At 46.4% G+C, this 21,571-nt stretch overlaps 1 protein-coding gene across 1 annotated transcript; it reads left to right on the top strand.

Annotated features, from left to right (window-relative positions):
• The first annotated feature begins 540 nt into the window (after positions 1-540).
• LOC117524063 (sacsin-like) lies at positions 541-12,778 on the top strand. The gene is given in 6 exon segments (XM_034185785.1): positions 541-1,037; positions 1,483-1,571; positions 1,677-3,989; positions 3,992-7,029; positions 7,031-8,023; positions 8,025-12,778. Coding segments are annotated over 6 exon segments (11,523 nt in total). The 5' UTR covers positions 541-549; the 3' UTR covers positions 12,627-12,778.
• The last annotated feature ends 8,793 nt before the right edge of the window (positions 12,779-21,571 follow it).

Here is a 21,571-nt window from a genome sequence, read left to right as displayed (position 1 = left end):
TGAGAAATTGTTTAACAGCAGGACATGTTCCAACTTGTCCTTAAGGCTTCCAATGGAGGTGTTTTTCCTGTGCCGCCGCACCGCGTCGGCTGCGTCCCGACGTGCGGATCCGTCCGCACGTCTTTCATTAAAAAAATCTCCTTTAACAGTGGAATATCCGGATAAAATGCTGAAACCGACTTCTTCTGAAACTTCTCTGTTCTCTCACGACGTCCTGGATCAATAGAGCCTGAAATGTGGAGGTTTTAAGCTTGAACAGGCTGATGACGCCGCCTGAGAGCGCTGAGCGACGTCTCGCACCATGGGAAGTCCTTAAAGCGACAGAATCACCTCAAAATCTCTCATCAGCCGTTAAAATTTTCACTGAAAACCAGCTTAATTTTTCGAACCGTGTCCACTTCGATGTGTCTCACAGGTTTAGAAAAAATTTTGATCAAACAACGCGCCAGTCTCTCAGCAACTTCTCAGACAAAGGAATTCCGACGAGGGGCTGGACGACTCCTCCCACAAGGAGTGCTCACAGGCGACCTGTGGCCAGACCTTGCCCACATGCAGCACAAAGACAGATGGCATACAGTTGCTCTTGATGTTCTTCATCTTTTATTCACAAAGAAGACGGCTGTCCTCTCTCTGGCCAAAGATGAAAGAAAGTTTGTGACACCATCAGAAGCAGTGTTTCCCTGCAATAGTTCAACAAGCCCTCAGATAATAGCTGCCATCAAGAGGATTTTGATTTCTTGTGGGGAAAACCTCGTCACCCTCTCAGATAGGGTTGCAAGAGCTATAAAAGACACCTATCCACATCGCAGCACCCTCAAACATGTGACTCCAGCATTCCTAAGGGACATTCTCCGCAAGATAGGTGTACATAACATCTCCAAAGAGGACAAGCTATGTTTTTTGGAGTACATTTTGAGTGACAAAAAATACACAGAACTGCATGGACTTCATCTGCTTCCACTCAGTAATGGCACTTTCAAATCGTTCACGGACAGAGAGGAAGACCTCGCTTTGATCGACAGCAAGGAATTCCCAAGGTAGGATTCCAAAGAACTGGCTGTACAGGAAAAAACAAACAAACAAAAAGTTTGGCTGTTGAGGGACAATAAAAATCATCACTCTGTTCTGTAAAATGGATAGTCCTTAGGGTCCTGATAAAACTAGATCAAGCTCAAATTTAAACTGGTCTGAGTTGCATTTGCAATTGGGATGTCTAAGTCAAATTAAATGAAAATCATACATTTTATTCAAGTTGTCATGAACACACAAAATAAATAAATAAATAAATAATGAGAGTGCATTTCTATATCCCCGTTCTGGCCTTACAGGTGGAGGAGGACAATAAGATAAAAAGTAAACCACAGTATTTAGGCATTAAGAAATCATGAACATAATAATAAATCCAAATGCTACATTTTTTTATCTGAAGCTGTTGCACATTGAAATTTTTTTGTATAATGGCCAGACTTTTCTTCCACACAGAATGTTGCTGCCATTCTGCAAAAACCTCTTCATCCCAGATGACCTCCCTCCAGTCTGCAGTGCTCATCTGGAAGAACTGTCTAGAAAAGGTGAGATGTTCTTTCCTGGACCACATTGATATGATGGCTTATTTATCACCTGCATGCTTTTCATAACACATTGGCACATATGTACATAATCTTCCAATTTTACAGATTTATTCAACGTGATCAACATTGATGCACAGCATGTGGCTGCATATGCAAAGGAGTACATGCCACAGGACTGGAAACAGACAACGATGCAACAGGTCACCTGGCAGTTTGGCAGCAGCCACCATCCACCCTTTGTGTGGCTCCAAGAATTCTGGAAATTTCTCAACTGTCACTTCAACACGTTAAGTTGTTTCATTGGCATGCCGTTAATACCAGTCCAGCCATTTGAGAGCGTCAGTGGGTCTGTCTTACTAGCAAGGCTACAAGAGAATGCAACCCTCATCTTTCAGAAAAACAATCAGATCACCTTGCCAGATCACATTGTTCAGCTGGTGAAGAAAGTTGGTGGGACAGTTGTGGAAGGAAATGCCTGGCTTAAGCATCAAGACCTGGAGTCTTACGTGATGTGTCCATCGCCAAGGAGTGTCTTAAAAGTGTTTGCAAATTTACATTATCAGCAGGTCAATAGAGAACTCAAGACCACCTCTCACAAAGAACTCGAAGGGCTGAAAAACTATCTCTCTCATCTCGATTCGCTCTCCAGTACTGAGAAAAATCTCCTCTCAGAGTTACCTCTGTTCCAAAACATGAAGGGTTTGTGGGTGGCAGCAAAATCAAAACAGGCTCTACTCTTAAATTCTGGTTTGAAGGTACCAAGCAATCTCCCCATTCATGATTCAGTTGTGCAGTGTGTAACCGAGGCTGATCGGAGGCTCTTACATATGCTCAACATTAATCTCCTGGACACAGCTCAAGCAGCTAATCTCCTCATTGATTGCATTGAGAAGAGGACATGCAGAAATGAAGACACAGAGAAAATCATGATTTGGATTTTACAACATGGTAATGTCCTTTTCTCTCAAAGTCAGACCTTGAAACATCGATGTGAGAACTTGAGTTTCATTGAAGTGAATGGTCAACGTAAAAAGGCCTCAAGCTGTTTTGATCCAAGAATTAAAACCTTCAAAGTCATTTTTGAGTCTTACTTGTTCCCTCCAACAAAATACACCGCGACACCCCCGATGCTTGAGAGCCTAACAGATCTTGGGTTATTAACTAAAGAAAAGGATGTGTCACCAGAGCATTTGCTACATGCTGCCACACTGATTGACAAACTACATGTTGAATCTCCAAAGGAGGCTGTCAGAAGAGCTCAGGAACTTTTGAGAATACTGGATGTTCATGATCTCCTCTCTAAATTTTCTCAACAACAGCTGCATTGTCTTAAAATGTTGAAATGGATGCCATGTGCTAAACCAGGTAATGACAAAAAGCACTGCAGCAAGAAATCTCAGGATACCATTTTTTTCTGCCCAGATGACATAAGACATTCCAAGTATGAGGACATTGTTGAGTATGTCATGCCTCTGATGGGAAAGCTCAGTGACAGAGTTAGCAACAGACTTGGACTCAACCGTTTGCCTCCACCTGAGAAAGTGGTAGAAAATTTGTCAGTCTTGACATCGAGAGCACAAACGATGCACAATCCAGATACCAATGTGGATTTCAAAAGGAAGTTGCACAGCATTTATAAACACATGCAAGAACACATCCATAAATTTGCAACATTGATGAACAAGAAAACATGCTGGCTTTGGAACCACAACCACTTTGTTTCACCTCAAGATCTTGTTGAAGACTATCCACCCAATCTAGACCTGAGCTCTCAAATCGGGAAGGTGCCGAAAGAATTTCTGCCATACGGCAAGATGCTGAGGGAGTTTGGCCTTAGAGTGTCTCTTTCAGATGAAGAAATTGTTGGGATTCTTCATTCTATCAAGCAAACCATTGAAGGGAGGCAACAGCAACTTGCAAGTAGCTCAGAGGTAAATGTGTCCATAGAAATTCTAAACTGGTTGTGGAGACAGAAGAAAAGAGTTCAGGATGACATCCCAGTGCCAGTCATCCTAGAGGATGGAAAATGTACCCTCAAACCTCTGTCAACAGCAGTCTTCTGTGACATAAGTAGAAACGGTTTGGAAAAGATGAAGTACAGCCAGGAAGAAATACTAATTGTACATGAGGAAATACCAAAAGCAACAGCTGAATGGTTGAACATCCCCCTCCTCAGCACACACATCCTCGGTCCAGAGTTAGTTGGAATAGAACAGTGTGGGCAGTCGGAACCAATAACAACAAGGATTAAAAACATCCTGAAAGAGTACGATGAAGAAAGGGACATTTTCAAAGAGCTTATTCAGAATGCAGAGGATGCTGGGGCAGACACCTGCAAATTCTTGGTGGATTTCAGAGTGCACCATGATTCCCCCGATAGCGTAATTGACCCCGGCATGGCCCTTTGCCAGGGGCCCTGTCTTGGGCTTTTAATAATCAGCAATTCACAGCTGATGATTGGAAAAATATCACCAGAGTAGGTTCTGCCTCAAAGGAAGACAAGGTGGAAAAGATTGGAAAGTTTGGACTTGGATTCAACACTGTGTATCATGTGACCGATGTTCCCTCTATCCTCAGTGGTACCACCCTCCTGATATTCGATCCAAATGTAACTCACCTTACAAAGCACATCAAAAACAAAGGGAATCCTGGAATCAAGCTGGACCTCTCTCAGCAACAAGTTCTTGTTTATTTTCCTGGTCAGTTTGGACCCTATGAGCACATTTTCAACTGTAGCTTCAACAGAAAAAGTCCTCCTGAACCCTATCCAGGCACTCTGATCAGACTCCCTTTCCGAACTCCAGAAGAGGCTGTCAGCTCGGAAATAAGCAAAAAGGTCTATTATAGGCCTGACATCATGGCTTTTCAACAGCACCTCACTAACAATCCACAAAATCACCTGCTATTTCTGAAGTACATCAACACGGTGTCACTAGAAAACATCTCAAATGATGCACTGACTCCTCCCAGAGAAGACCAAATACAAACGGTCCTCACTGTGTCCAAAACTATTGAGAATACAATTAAGGTTCCAGATGAATCCTTGCTGTCAAAGCAACACCAAGCTAAGAAACTCATGAAACTTGATGGAAAATACAAAGACATGATTGACTACAGCACAGTCAGCACAGTCAACATAACCAGTCAGCAGCATGGGAAGTCTCAAGACCAGTTATGGCTTCTTTACAACTGCTTTGGAACACAACAGGCTTTGAAAATGGCCCTCACAGACAACAAACAAGCTCGTTTCTCCTTGCCCATTGGTGGGGTTGCTGTGCCTTTTCAGAGACATATAGAAACCAGGAAAGCTGACACAATACAAGCAGAACTTGTGGGGCAGGCATTTTGCTTCCTTCCGCTTTCGATTCACACAGGCCTACCAGTCAACGTGAACGGAATATTTGCTGTGACGAGTAATCGGAAGGGTTTATGGGAGAGTGGAGTGAAACACGAGTGGAACAAAGCTCTTCTTCAGGATCCTGTAGTGACAGCTTATGTTACTGTGCTTTCAGTATTAAAGGAAATGTCTGAAAAGAAGCAAATGGAAGGTTACAGCTACCATAATTTTTGGCCTGATAGGCAGAAAGTGAGTCAAAACTTCAAGCCTTTGGTGGATGCGTTTTACACTGCCATTGCACAGCATTCCTTTGCTGCAGAGCTCTTTAGTGATGGTAACAAGTGGTGCTCAATGAACAATGCCATATTTTTACATCAGAGCATTGAAGAAGATAGAAAAGTGAGTGAACTGGCAATGCAGGTGTGTCAAAAACATTGCAAACCACCCAGCTGTGTTATTCCACTTCCGCCGTGGCTGAGAAACAGCTTTAAACAGGCTGGTCTGGAAGAGCATTTACAGAGCAGAACACTGGACTGGCAGAGATTTTACAGAGACATAGTCTTTAGTGATCTTGCCACCATGGACCCAAAAAGCAGAGATATTCTTGTCCTGCATGCTATTGACCTTAACATGAAAGAAATCGACAGTTTACTGATGAGCTATCCATGCATCCCTGCAAAGAGTGGACAGCTGCAGTTCATCAAGAAACTTGTGAATCCATCAGGAAAAGCAGCCTGTCTTTTCAAACAGGAAAAGGGACGCTTGCTTGGGGGCACCAAGAATGACTTTTGCTCTTTAAAAAGGGTTCATCGATTGCTAGAACTTGGAATGGTGAATGACAATCTCCCATTGGAAGACATCACAGAGAAAGCAGGCGCAACTGCTAAAATCTTCCAGACTGATAAAAAGAAAACATATGAGCATGTGAAATGTCTTCTGGAACTCATGAAGAGTCACCTGCATGATGCAGACTCTTATCACTGGGAGACACTGAAGAGTACTGCATTTCTTCCAGCATTTTGTCCAGAAAGTACACATTTGGACAGTATGGTAGCACTCAGAAAGCCCATTGATGTATTCAGTGACAGTTGCTACCTACTTGTAAACATGACACAGCCTGTGTTAGATAATCCAAACTTGAAGATGCACACTTCTGACCCAGTTCTACAGTTTTTGGGAGTTTGTGACCGTCCAGAGCCTGAAACGGTGCTTAAGCAGCTGCAGGAAGCACATAAACAAGCTCAAAACATTGACAAAGCCTTGTTGAACAAACTAGTCAGTGAGTGTTACAGGTTTTTAGATGAGCTCCTCTGTGATTCCAGACATTCCACACTCATTTGCAAGGCAGCAAATTCATTTCCATTTGTTCTTGTTGGCGACACTTTTGTGGACATAAAAGAAACAGCAGAAAATGAGCAGTTTGAAGCAAAACCCTATCTCCACGTACTCCCTCACACCTTCACTTGTTTTAAAAGACTTTGGGAATGTGTAGGTGTGGAAAAGAAATACACAACCAACCAGTTTTTCACTGTGCTCCAGAAACTGTACACACAACACAGAAACAAGCCCCTACCGAAGACTGATCTCACAATGTGCCTTACTATCTTAAATATGGGGATATTTGAGGCCAAAGAGAAAATAACATCAGACTGCCTTATACCCAATCAACATGGTGTTTTGCAACCTGCAAGCAAACTCTTCTACAATGACAGCCCATGGATGCCAGTCAGTTCGGGGGTCACATTATGTCACGAGAAGATCTCACGTGTTGTGGCTCATTATTTTGGGATCAAAACCACCAGGCATCATACTTTGGAAAACCACACCATTCCAAACAATTCCCCATTTGTGTTTCACTTCCAACAACAGGAGCAACTAACCGTTCGGCTCAAAAACATAATTTCAGCCTATCCAGCCAAGAAGGACATCCTTAAAGAGCTTCTCCAAAATGCAGATGATGCAGAAGCAACAGAAGTTCACTTTGTTTGGGATAAACGAAAACACGGGACAGAAAAAACATTTGGAAAGAAGTGGAACCACCTTCAAGGTCCAGCGCTGTGTGTGTACAACAACAGAGTGTTTTCTGATGCTGATCTCATTGGTATTCAACAGCTGGGAGAAGGGGGGAAAGCACAACTCTCCAGGAAAAATAGGGAAATATGGAGTAGGCTTCAACTCAGTCTACCATCTGACTGACTGCCCTTCAATCTTGACTGGAGATGAATTACTCTGTATTTCTGATCCCAATCAAAAATACATAGAAAATGATTCAGGCAAATCGCCAGCTGGTATTGGCTATAACCTGGCTCCTATTTTTAAGGAGATGTACAAAGATGTCTATGACACGTTCCTTCCAGAGGACTTCCCCCTTAAAGAGGGAACCATGTTCAGACTGCCGTTGAGAATGGGAACTATGGCAGATAGCTCAAAAATATCAAAGCAAGGAGTCACCGACCATGACATGAAGGAGCTGTGCTCGGCTCTGTCTGAAGACCCAGAAGGACTAATTCTGTTTCTGAAAAACATCAACAAAATAGAAGTCCACACAATCGATGCTCATACAAGGAAACGTACAACCATGTTTATGGTTAAAAAGAACCTAGCAGAGGCAAGCAAAGACAACAAAGCTACATTTCGAGAGCATTTACAAAATGCTCTACAATTTGGCAAAGTAGTAACTCCACACAAGGCTATTTATGAAATCAAAATTTCATCCTCAGATAAAAGACAAAGTAACTGGATCATTGCCGAGCAGTTTGGCTCATTTAAGAACAGTGGTGAAAATCAACCAGAGCACCTTCCCCAAGCAGCAGTGGCCGCACGTTGGCCCACTAAACAAATCAGCGACTTTAAAGGAGAGGCCTTTTGCTCACTTCCTCTGCCAGGAAAAACAGGCCTTCCTGTGCATGTCAATGGAAACTTTGAGGTAGATTCTGCCAGGAGAAGCCTTTGGAAAGAAGATGGTCAAAATATGAAATCTAACTGGAATGAATCTTTGAAGCAGAACGCCATAGCTCCACTGTATGCAGAGCTCCTTCATTACATCAGATGCAGAAATGTAATGCTGAAAGTCTCCTTTTCACAACTTGAATCATGTTTTGATCGTTCCTATTTGTGTTTTTTTCCCCATTGTGGAAAAAGATGTTCCTCCGGAATGGCATGAAATGATACATGAGGTCTACAGATCGCTCAGCGAAAGAGCTCTGAATGTCATTCCAGTCATGAAGAAGTCAACACGTAAAATTGCAGATAGAGAAATTAAAGAGTACAGCTTTGACTGGTGTAATGTTGCAGAAACAGAATCAACTAAAGTGCCACACTTGATGGACTCAGTATTTCATCATATTGTTGACATTTTGGAAGATCTTGGGATGAGATTAGTTCCTCAGTCTCCAAAAATGATTAAAATTTGGACCAGTTTCAAAAGTGTGGGTGTTGAAGTGAAGCACGTGTGTCCAGAGACTGTGCAAAAATTTCTGAGAGAAAAACCACTCAATGACTCAACCCAAACAAACACGGGGTTACCGCTGCCCATACACGCCACTCTGATCAGGAATGCAGAAAGATGTTCAGAGCTTTTGAAGTTCTGCTTGGCAAATTTAGCCAAGAAAAGCCCTACCACTGTTGATCCCAGTGCACTAAATGGGCTCCCTCTTCTTCTGACTAAAGATGACGTTCTAAGAGTGTTCAATTCCAACTTCCCCAAACTGATATCAAGATATGACAGTCTGTTCATTGGTTATGAGGAGGAATTTGCCAGATATGAGACAAACGGCAGCCATGTGGCTGTTCTACAAGCATGCCACCTTGTCAACACTGTGACACTTCCTGTTGCTAAAAAGTATTTGAAGCCAGTCCTTCAGATTTTTCTTCAAGACTGTGAAGTTGATCCACGTAGTGGTCTTCATGTCCCCAACAAGCCAGTAACAGACTGGCTGAAATTATTTTGGAGGTTCTTGACAAATGAATCCAAAAGTGGAGATGATCATGAACTGATACATGATAATGTCATTAAGCTGTTTGGTGACTTTTGCGCCCTGCCTGTTGTGTCACCACGGCTAGATAACAAGCACTTCCTGCAAACAATAAGGGCTGTACCAAGTGTGATTCCCTTTCCATCAAGTGACATATCAAAAATTCTCTTTAAACTTGGATTTATGACACGTGACAATTTGTTCTTCAGTGATATAACCAGCGCGGTATATCCTGTTTTACATCACAAACTTATGAATGTAGAAGATAGACGTTCTGTGATGGACCAACTCTGTAACATCGATCGCTCAGAGTTTTCCCACCTTTCCTCTGCTGACATGAAAAAGCTTCAGTGCTTCCTACAGTCTGAAGTGCCCAAAAATAATTACGATTATCAGCAAAAGCTCAAATCCTTACCGTTGTTTGAAACAATACAGGATGAGCAAGTGAGGATTGATGGCCCTAAAGAAGTATTTGTTCTCATATTGGGAACACTGACGATGTTTCCAGATTTGTTCATGCTGCCGGACACCAACAGCATTTTCCTCAAATACAGTCTTGAGAATGAGATTCTTTCGCAAGTCCTGAACATCACCATCCTAACAGACTTGGACTATTTCTGCCGCTTCATCCTGCCCATCATGCACAAACTCACAGAGGCACAGCTGCTTCACTGCATGAAACTCTTACTGTCGCTACAGTTCAACGACAAATATCAAAAGTATCAGAACAAAATCATCTCCTCAATGAAAGGAGTGAAACTGATTTGCAGCGCTGAAGGCAGAATGGAGCAGGCATCATACTACTATGATGACTCTGTTCATTTATACAAGATTATGCTGCCAAAGGAAAAGTTTGTGCCTCAAACATTTTGGACTGAGGTGTGCAACAAAAACTCAACATTGTTGAGACAAGCAAGAGACTTTCTTAAAGAACTTGGAATGAAGCACAATGTGACCAACGATGACATCATTAGTTTTGCTTACCAGTTAGAGTCAGAAGCAGACGGAAGCTGTAGACTTGACGAATTAAAACGGAAATCGTCGTTGCTATTGACAACAGCCCTGAGAAATGCAAGTGATGACCAAAAGCAGGACAAGACATTGTTGGAGAGCATAGCTGACATCAGATTCATTTTTCCTGTGAAAATTCGGGCAGAACTGTGCAGCTATCACAAGCCATTTGCTGCTGAGACAACTGCTGTAAGCATCAGAGGTTCTCTGATTGACAGCGATCCTAAGCACCAAGACCTGATTTGGTCATCAATGCCAATTATAGAGCTGCCATTGTATAGGTCGCAGAAATACGTGGAAATTATGAAAAATGCAGGAGCTCTTGAGCAACCCCCTCCGCACTGTGTAACCACTAACATGAGCAACATCTGTCAGAGGCCTTGTATAAATGAGGACGTGATCAAAACCAGAGCAAAAGTGTTCCGGAGTTCTTATGCCTACCTGCAGACAAACAAATTTGAAGGCCAGCCGTTGACCGGACTCCCTGTTGTGCTGGTTGAAAAAGATACCAAACTGGTGACAGCAGAAGAGACATCACTCACACTCTCCAATGACCTCGATTTCAGGCCCTATCTGTACAAGATAACTGGAGCGGATGCCATGTACGCTGACTTTTTCAAGAAAATCGGTGTTCAGCCAGAACCCACAGCAGTGCAGTACTGTAATGTTCTGGCAGGAGTTTATGCCGATTCTGTTGATAAAACCCAACTGCACAATAACCAAATCACCACTGTAAAGCGTGCTGTTGGCCAGCTGTTAGAGTTGATCCAAAATAAGCAAAAACAGCCCCTTCTTGAAGATGTCCAAACATTGTATCTTCCCTCAGTAGATGGCAGATTACACCCATCATGCGCACTGTATTTCAACGACACAGTGTTTGAGGCTAGAAGGTTAGAAGCTGCACTGGAGAACACGTTCCCGTTGCTTGAGAAACTCAGTGCATGCCATCTGGGCAGTGACGTTTATGAGCATCATCGGCTGCTGCAAGTCCTACCTCAGAAACTTCAACCCAAAATGCTGTCCCTGTTTATGACAGAGAAAATGGTGGAAATGCACATGCAACTGTGTGAGTATGGAGTCCACTGCGAATTCAGTGGGTGGTTTGACAAACATTTGTCCTCTGCAGCCTTTCGGCATGGACTAATCTGTCTCATCAGACAGCATTCTGAGGGAGAGATAACTCAAGCAGATGCCAATGACATGTGCCAGAATGCCTTTGGCAGTATTCAGATTATCTGCTGCAAAAGCCTTGAAACAGAGCTTTGGTTTGAAAAACAGCCTCTACACAATACCGCTGCTGAAACGGACGTTTTTATCAGTAGAGAACAACAAGGCTGCATTTTATATTTAAAACACGGTGACAACACTGCTCTTAAGGTCGTAAATGAAGTCAATATGACTCTGACAAAGGAAATTAATGCCCTTTTAGGTAACAGGGTCGCAGCGATTCACCTGCCCGTCCTTGGACAACTTCTCATGTGCGACACTTTGGAAGATGTTCAGAAAACGCTGGCTAAGAATGAGATCCGCGACACAGCTGAAACAGATAGCTGTCTTCTCAATACACCAGCACCTGGGACAGATATTCCTGAAGAATGGTATGATGCCCTGGACATGAACGTCCTCAATAATTTTGAGGAGGGGGAGTATGTTGGCTACAACATCAATGGAACATATATTTATGCAGTCATTGTTGAAGAACTGCCTGGGCATGCTGGTTGGTATTCACAAAGATATAAAATTGATGTAGGACAAGATGACTCGGTTGAAGTCAGTTCCCTTGACCTTTACCAGTTTAAACAAGAGAGAAAAACTTTTGGCTGGAGCATGGATGGAGCATCAATGCAGCATGGATCTGGTGGAGCATCCTGCATGAGCTTGGAACCACTAGCTGGATCTGTGCCGCATTTTGCCCAAACATCGCCTACACGATCCTCATCTGCGAGATCCACACCAGTGTCTCTGGAGGAAGCCAAAAAAGAAATCGATGAGTGTTTGGCAGAGATCTGGAAGCTTCCCGTGGAGGATAGGACAAAAGCAATCAAGAGATTATTCCTTAGGTGGCATCCTGACAAAAACCTTGACTGTGAAGAGCTTTACAATGAGGCCTTCAAATATTTGCAGAACAGAATCAATGAGCTCACGAAAGGTAGAAGTCCACAATCAGGCTTTTCAAGGGAATACCCAGATTTCACAAATTTCTTTTACCAGTGGAATCAGGAGGCCAGGGGCCACAAAAGAAGTCGAGAGAGGTTCTATCAAGACAGGTTCTATAGAAACCATCATTCCTATAACTTTTGGACCCATTATAGAAATGTTCCAAGGCCAAACAAATCAGAGGCCCAACGCTGGTGTAGGCAGGCCCGCTGCGACCTCAATGCAGCTTCCAGTGACACGGGTGTTGGCAACACGGAGTGGTGTCTCTTCAAAATCCACCAAGCAGTAGAAAAATCCCTCGTAGCTGCCGAATATAAGCGAAGAGGTGAGCGCCCATCAGGCTGTTCCATCTCAGTCATTGCCCAACAAGTTTCCTTCTACAACGAGAAGCTTCATGTTCTGCCTCAAATTGTGGAAGATCTGGTAGCGCTGGGAGTAGATGCTAAAAAGACTCAATATCCCAACTGCCACCCGTTTCCCCACATTCCAAATGGACAGTTCAAATTGGCAAATGAAAAGCAAGCACGGGATAAGGCGTCAGAGCTTCTCAAGTTAATTGAAGAATATGTCAATTAAGAATTCCCGATTTTTAAAACGTGTTTGACAGACACGACAATTTAACGTTGTTGAAGTGTTGTTGATCATACGAGGGCTGTCAATAAAGTAACGGTCCTTTTTATTTTTTTCAAAAACTATATGGATTTCATTCATATGTTTTTACGTCAGACATGCTTGAACCCTCGTGCGCATGCGTGAGTTTTTCCACGCCTGTCGGTGACGTCATTCACCTGTGAGCACTCCTTGTGGGAGGAGTCGTCCAGCCCCTCGTCGGAATTCCTTTGTCTGAGAAGTTGCTGAGAGACTGGCGCGTTGTTTGATCAAAATTTTTTCTAAACCTGTGAGACACATCGAAGTGGACACGGTTCGAAAAATTAAGCTGGTTTTCAGTGAAAATGTTAACGGCTGATGAGAGATTTTGAGGTGATTCTGTCGCTTTAAGGACTTTTCACGGTGCGAGACGTCGCTCAGCGCTCTCAGCCACCGTCGTCAGCCTGTTCAAGCTGAAAACCTCCACATTTCAGGCTCTATTGATCCAGGACGTCGTGAGAGAACAGAGAAGTTTCAGAAGAAGTCGGTTTCAGCATTTTATCCGGATATTCCACTGTTAAAGGAGATTTTTTTAATGAAAGACGTGCGGACGGGTCCGCGCGTCGGGACGCAGCCGACGCGGTGCGGCGGCACAGGAAAAACACCTCCGTGTTGATAACTATTTGTAAAATCCAGGCGGCTTTTGATGGCTTTCAGTGGAGTGAGTATATGAGAAATTGTTTAACAGCAGGACATGTTCCAACTTGTCCTTAAGGCTTCCAATGGAGGTGTTTTCCTGTGCCGCCGCACCGCGTCGGCTGCGTCCCGACGTGCGGATCCGTCCGCACGTCTTTCATTAAAAAAATCTCCTTTAACAGTGGAATATCCGGATAAAATGCTGAAACCGACTTCTTCTGAAACTTCTCTGTTCTCTCACGACGTCCTGGATCAATAGAGCCTGAAATGTGGAGGTTTTAAGCTTGAACAGGCTGATGACGCCGCCTGAGAGCGCTGAGCGACGTCTCGCACCATGGGAAGTCCTTAAAGCGACAGAATCACCTCAAAATCTCTCATCAGCCGTTAAAATTTTCACTGAAAACCAGCTTAATTTTTCGAACCGTGTCCACTTCGATGTGTCTCACAGGTTTAGAAAAAATTTTGATCAAACAACGCGCCAGTCTCTCAGCAACTTCTCAGACAAAGGAATTCCGACGAGGGGCTGGACGACTCCTCCCACAAGGAGTGCTCACAGGCGAATGACGTCACCGACAGGCGTGGAAAAACTCACGCATGCGCACGAGGGTTCAAGCATTTCTGACGTAAAAACATATGAATGAAATTCATATAGTTTTTGAAAAAAATAAAAAGGACCGTTACTTTATTGACAGCCCTCGTATAAAGATGCATTTTGTTTACTCTTAATTGAGCACCAGTATGAGTATCGTCTGTGCTAATGTAATAGTGGTAATCAGTGACTGTTTAGGAATGATCAAGAATAGTTAGTGTAATCTCTAAATGTCTTTGGAATGAAAATGTAGATTTGAAACCATTCTCGTCCATTATTCTATGAAAATTCACTGAGGACCAAATTTATTATACTGCATTGTTTTTGTTTGGTTTTTGGTGGTGGGTGGGGGGGGGGGGGGCAAAAAGTGCATTGTTAACATTTTTTATTTAAATAATAAATCAGCAATGGTTTGTTGCAAAAATGCCAGTCTTATTTAATTTTTTTGGCTTAATATTTGCCTTCTTTTGAGATGAGACTACTGATGTTTAAAAGTTAAAAACCGGCATAAGGTGCTGTTTACTAGTTTTACGTTGTTCTCTTTTTTCCTTTCATGTCATGTTTATTGTGATATTGATACAATGATAAAAGATAATTCAAAAGCAAGACTAGTGCAAATCTTAAAGATTAATAAAAAGTTTTCCTCCATGACATTTATTGACATTTATTGACCTCTCACCTGATGACACTCCAAATGTTTTTTGAGTAATCCTAATGAAATCATACAATGGAAAAGTGTGAAAACGCTAACATTATTGACAGAAGTTGTGATAAGTGTCCCAGCTTTAGTTTCTTTTAGGGCCTCACTGATTGTTCATGTGGCAAACAAGAACCCAGTGTTGGGAAAGTGTAGTGACACGGACCCACAACAGGGGGCGCAAATGAACGGTCAATAGATGAGCCAAAATATAACAATTTAATGTTGTGAATGTGCACAACGAACATACAGACAATCTCAGAATATCATAACAGTCAATACACAAAGGTGACGTGTGGGCAGGCTCGAGGATAGAAGACGTCTGTCCTAAGAAGAGCCGGAACCACACGATTTCCGCCGCCCCAGAACCTGGTGAATACTGGAGCCGCCAAGTCCCGAATTCCCAGGTGATCACCGTCCCCGACTGTCGGATCTGGTACTGCTGGCGAAGAACAAAGACAGTCAAGTGTGGGTGTGTGTACACCCAGTAACAACAACGGTGGGAATGCCACCTCCACCTCTCACTCAATAACTTGCAGAGTACTGTGGATTCCTCAGGGGAAAAGAGTGCCTTCAGCGCTCTCACAGCTTCCACCGACGGAGGAACTGGTACTCCTGCAAACACTCACAATATACAAATATTACAATTACAAAACGGCTGAGGATATTACCTCCAATGAAGTATGATATCTCGGCAACGAGGTGGAGATGACGTCTGGTCTTTATGGAGTGAGATGATGTTGAGTAGATGGGTGACAGCTGTCAAGAGGTAATGAGCGACAGCTGTCACCCCCGGCTGTGTCCATGGCGGCAGCGCCCTCTCGTGCCTGAAGCCCGCACTTCAGGCAGGGCGCCCTCTGGTGGTGGGCCAGCAGTACCTCCTCTTCTGGCGGCCCACACAACAGGACCCCCCCCTCAACGGGCGCCTCCTGGCGCCCGACCAGGTTTGTCGGGGTGTCGGCGGTAGAAGTTGGCCAGGAGGGCCGGATCCAGGATGAAGCTCCTCTTCACTCAGGAGCGTTCTTCGGGTCCATACCCCTCCCAGTCCACCAAGTATTGGAACCCCCGACCCATCCGACGGACGTCCAGGAGCCGGCGCACCGTCCAAGCCGGCCCCCCGTCGATGATCCGAGCAGGAGGGGGCGCCGGTCCGGGAGCACAGAGGGGTGAGGTGTGATGAGGTTTGATACGTGACACGTGGAAAACCGGATGGATCCGCAGTGAAGCCGGGAGTTGGAGCTTCACTGCGGCAGGACTGAGGACTTTGAGGATCTTGAAGGGGCCAATGTACCTGTCCTGGAGTTTCGGGGAGTCCACCTGGAGGGGGATGTCCTTCGTGGAAAGCCACACCTCCTGCCCGGGCTGGTAAGCAGGGGCCGGGGATCGCCGGCGGTCTGCATGGGTCTTCGCCCTCGTCCGGGCCTTCAACAAGGCAGAGCGGGCGGAGCGCCACACCCGACGGCACTTCCACAGGTGGGCCTGGACCGAGGGCACACCGACCTCTCCCTCCACCACGGGAAACAACGGGGGCTGATACCCCAAACACACCTCAAATGGGGAGAGGCCGGTGGCCGAAGACACCTGGCTGTTATGCGCATACTCGATCCAGGCCAGATGGTTACTCCAGGCGGTCGGGTGCGCGGATGTGACGCAGCGGAGGGTCTGTTCCAGTTCCTGGTTGACCCGCTCTGCCTGTCCGTTCGTCTGTGGATGGTACCCGGACGAGAGGCTCACGGTGGCCCCCAGTTCCCTGCAGAAGCTCCTCCAGACGTGTGAGGAGAACTGGGGACCACGATCTGAGACGATGTCGGAGGGTATCCCGTGCAGACGGACAACGTGGTGGACCAGGAGGTCTGCTGTCTCCTGGGCTGTTGGGAGCTTCGGGAGGGCCACGAAGTGGGCCGCCTTGGAGAAACGGTCCACTATCGTGAAGATGGTGGTGTTGCCCTGGGATGGCAGGAGGCCCGTGACGAAATCCAGGCCGATGTGGGACCAGGGGCGATGAGGCACCGGCAGCGGCTGGAGGATTCCTTGGGCCTTTGTGTGTACTGCCTTGCCCCTGGCACAGGTGGTGCAGGCCTGGATATATTCCCGGACGTCTGCCTCCATAGACGCCCACCAGAAGCGCTGCCGGACAACTGCCACGGTCCTTCGCACCCCTGGATGACAGGAGAGCTTGGAACCATGACAGAAGTCCAAGACTGCAGCTCTGGCCTCTGGTGGGACGTACAGACAGTTCTTCGGACCTGTTCCTGGGTCCGGGCTCCGTGCCAGGGCCTCCCGGACGGTCTTCTCCACTTCCCAGGTGAGGGTGGCCACGATAGTGGACTCAGGCAGGATGGGCTCCGGTGGATCCGACAGTGCAGTTTTGACCTCCTCTTCGTGTACCCGGGACAAGGCATCCGACCTCTGGTTCTTGGTCCCGGGGCGATAGGTGATCCGGAAGTCAAAACGCCCAAAGAACAGTGACCAGCGGGCTTGCCTGGGGTTCAGCCGCTTGGCGGTCCTGATATACTCCAGGTTCCGATGGTCAGTGAAAACCGTGAATGGCATAGACGCTCCCTCCAACAGGTGTCTCCACTCCTCAAGAGCCTCTTTCACCGCAAGGAGTTCTCGATTGCCGACGTCATAGTTCCGTTCAGCCGGGGTCAACCTGCGTGAAAAGTAGGCACATGGGTGAAGTACCTTATCGGTCTCTCCGCTCTGGGACAGCACGGCTCCTATCCCTGAGTCAGAGGCGTCCACTTCAACCATGAACTGGCGGCTAGGGTCGGGCTGCACCAAAACTGGCGCAGTAGAGAACCGTCGTTTCAACTCCTTGAACGCGGCTTCGCACCGATCCGACCAGGTGAAGGGGACTTTTGGAGAGGTCAGGGCTGTCAGGGGGCTAACTACCTGACTGTAGCCCTTAATGAACCTCCTATAGAAATTAGCGAAGCCGAGGAACTGTTGCAGCTTCCTACGGCTTGTTGGTTGGGGCCAATCTCTCACCGCCGCAACCTTGGCCGGATCAGGGGCGACGGAGTTAGAGGAGATGATAAACCCCAGGAAGGACAAAGACGTGCGGTGAAACTCGCACTTCTCGCCCTTCACAAACAGTCGGTTCTCTAACAACCGCTGCAGGACCTGACGTACATGCTGGACATGGGTCTCAGGATCCGGAGAAAAGATGAGAATATCGTCCAGATATACGAAGACGAATCGGTGCAGGAAGTCCTGCAAGACGTCGTTAACCAGGGCTTGGAACGTCGCGGGGGCGTTGGTGAGGCCGAACGGCATGACCAGGTACTCAAAGTGACCTAATGGGGTGTTAAATGCCGTCTTCCATTCGTCTCCCTTCCGGATCCGAAACAGGTGATACGCATTTCTAAGATCCAGCTTAGTAAAGATTTTGGCTCCATGCAGGGGGGTGAACACGGAATCTAACAATGGCAACGGGTATCGGTTGCAAACCGTAATCTCATTCAGCCCCCTGTAATCAATACATGGACGAAGTCCGCCATCTTTCTTGCCCACAAAAAAGAAACCTGCCCCCATCGGGGAGGTGGAGTTCCGGATCAGCCCGGCAGCTAATGAGTCCCGGATGTAGGTCTCCATTGATTCGCGCTCAGGTCGTGAGAGGTTGTACAGCCTGCTGGACGGGAACTCAGCGCCTGGAACCAAATCAATGGCACAATCGTACGGACGGTGCGGGGGAAGGGTGAGTGCCAGATCCTTACTGAAGACGTCAGCAAGATCGTGGTACTCAACCGGCACTGCCGTCAGATTGGGAGGGACTTTGACCTCCTCCTTAGCCTGTGAACCGGGAGGAACCGAGGATCCTAAACACCCCCGATGGCAGGTTTCGCTCCACTGAACCACCACCCCAGACGGCCAATCAATCCGGGGATTGTGCTTCAACATCCATGGGATGCCCAAAATCACGCGGGAGGTAGAAGGAGTTACAAAAAACTCAATCTCCTCCCGGTGGTTTCCAGACACCACCAGAGTTACCGGTTGTGTCTTGTGTGTGAGTAAAGGGAGGAGGGTCCCATCTAGTGCCCGCACCTGCAACGGCGAAGGAAGCGCCACCAGAGGGAGCCCTACCTCCCTTGCCCATCTGCTGTCTAGCAGATTCCCTTCTGACCCCGTGTCCACCAGTGCTCGGGCTTGAAGGGTTAAATCCCTGCTCAGGATTGTGACTGGGAGTCGTGTGGCAATTTGTGTGTGTCTCACTTGAATGTTTTGACCCCCCCTTAGCCCAGTCTCTAAGGGCGAGTGTTGTCGTTTTGGCCGTTTGGGGCAGTTTCTCTGTGTGTGCTCAGTTGAGCTGCAGAGAAAACACTCTCCACGGATCAGCCTCCCCATTTTGGCCCTGTGCGTTTCCCTAACAACGTCAGCAGGGGGAGCTGTTGCCCCACAAAGCGCTGCGGCTGTGGAGCGTGGGGAGGGTGGCCCCTTTTCGAACCCGGAAGGGAGAGGGGCGGCGCGTATCCGGTCACGTCCTTCGCCTCGCTCCCGACGGCGTTCCTCCAACCGATTGTCTAACCGTATAACGAGATCGATAAGCCCATCTAAATCCCGCGGTTCCTCCTTAGCTACCAGCTGCTCCTTCAGAACCAACGACAGTCCGTTTATGAAGGCGGCGCGGAGCGCAACGTTATTCCAGCCGGACCTCGCAGCCGCGATGCGGAAGTTGACTGCATAAGCGGCTGCGCTCTCGCGTCCCTGTCTCATTGACAGCAGCACGGTTGAAGCGGTCTCTCCTCTGTTAGGGTGATCAAACACTGTTCTGAACTCCCCCACAAACCCAGTGTATGCTGATAACAACCGTGAGTTCTGTTCCCAGAGCGCCGTAGCCCAGGCGCGTGCTTTACCCCAAAGCAGAGCAATCACATAAGCTATTTTACTAGCATCTGACGCGTACATGACGGGACGTTGTGCGAAGACGAGCGAACACTGCATAAGAAAATCCGCGCACGTCTCCACACAACCTCTGTACGGCTCAGGAGGGCTTATGTATGCTTCAGGGGATGGTGGGAGGGGTTGTTGAACCACCACTGGAACGTTTATATCCTGCACAGGGTCGGCAGGAGGACGAGCTGCAGCAGCGCCCTGAGTGCTCGCCGCCATCTGTGCGGAGAGAGCCTCCACCCTGCGGTTCAGGAGGATGTTTTGCTCAGTCATTTGATCCAACCGAGCCGTAAAGGCGGTGAGAATGTGCTGCAGCTCACCAATCACGTCTCCTGCAGATGCCTGCGCTCCCTGCTCTCCCATTGGTCGTTCAACAGCCGGGTGACGCCCCTCGGAGTCCATGACGCTGGCCGAGATATCCTGTTGGGAAAGTGTAGTGACACGGACCCACAACAGGGGGCGCAAATGAATGGTCAATAGATGAGCCAAAATATAACAATTTAATGTTGTGAATGTGCACAACGAACATACAGACAATCTCAGAATATCATAACAGTCAATACACAAAGGTGACGTGTGGGCAGGCTCGAGGATAGAAGACGTCTGTCCTAAGAAGAGCCGGAACCACACGATTTCCGCCGCCCCAGAACCTGGTGAATACTGGAGCCGCCAAGTCCCGAATTCCCAGGTGATCACCGTCCCCGACTGTCAGATCTGGTACTGCTGGCGAAGAACAAAGACAGTCAAGTGTGGGTGTGTGTACACCCCGTAACAACAATGGTGGGAATGCCACCTCCACCTCTCACTCAATAACTTGCAGAGTACTGTGGATTCCTCAGGGGAAAAGAGTGCCTTCAGCGCTCTCACAGCTTCCACCGACGGAGGAACTGGTACTCCTGCAAACACTCACAATATACAAATATTACAATTACAAAACGGCTGAGGATATTACCTCCAATGAAGTATGATATCTCGGCAACGAGGTGGAGATGACGTCTGGTCTTTATGGAGTGAGATGATGTTGAGTAGATGGGTGACAGCTGTCAAGAGGTAATGAGCGACAGCTGTCACCCCCGGCTGTGTCCATGGCGGCAGCGCCCTCTCGTGCCTGAAGCCCGCACTTCAGGCAGGGCGCCCTCTGGTGGTGGGCCAGCAGTACCTCCTCTTCTGGCGGCCCACACAACACCCAGATCTTCTCTCAGGCACCTTTTCATTTTCCTTAAAGGGTTCAGTGTGCAAAATAGCAAAATTTTGCAGTTGAATATGGTTATTTGATTCATTTATTTGGCACAGTAATGAGACATAAAAACAAATAAATAGGATGACATCAAAAACCAGGATAACACAGGAAAGCAAAAAAAAAAAAAAAAAAAAATAGAACCCCAAAATATTTATTTACAGTGGTCCTGAGTGGTTGGATTGTGTCTAACTGTTTTAGGATGGGTTAAATGCAGGGGACAAATTTTGTTGCATTTATTTACAATACAGGCCTTTCTTCTGCTGTTGTGATTGCAAATCTGAATAAAATACAACTTTACATAATCAGTGCACAGGCAGTTGCCCAGCTAAAGCACAGAGATACAGCATACAATAGGAGTACATTAATACTGTAGGTGTATATTAATGTTTCATCCCATTTTGCACTTGAGCAATTGTAGTAGAACAGCACCCTGTGGAAAAGCCATGTAAAATCCATGATCGTTATGTTAATCCATTCATGGACCTAGCTATCTGATATCGCTGTCTAATTATTATTTTGTTATTTCTTCAGATGTCACATACTTTTCATATATCGGCAAACGTGAACATGATGTGAAATATCTTTGCAGATTGCTGACATTAATATTTTACTTCCTCGAGTCAAATACAGGCTACAGTAGGTGTAATGTGACAATAAAAAAGACCCAGTTCTCCCAGGGCCAAGATCTCATTACTCATCACTTTTGTGTCATACCTCAAAAAAAAGCTAAAGCCTAAATGTTGTTTAAAGAAATAGTTTACCTGCGCAGTCACAGAATTGTGGGACTTTAGCAGTGGTAGGCACAACTATGCTAAGTG

Source organism: Thalassophryne amazonica, chromosome 14, assembly GCF_902500255.1.
Source record: "Thalassophryne amazonica chromosome 14, fThaAma1.1, whole genome shotgun sequence".
Classification (NCBI taxonomy): domain Eukaryota; kingdom Metazoa; phylum Chordata; class Actinopteri; order Batrachoidiformes; family Batrachoididae; genus Thalassophryne; species Thalassophryne amazonica.
Note: the sequence above shows the minus strand (reverse complement) of the source record. Positions and strands in the feature narration are given on the sequence as shown.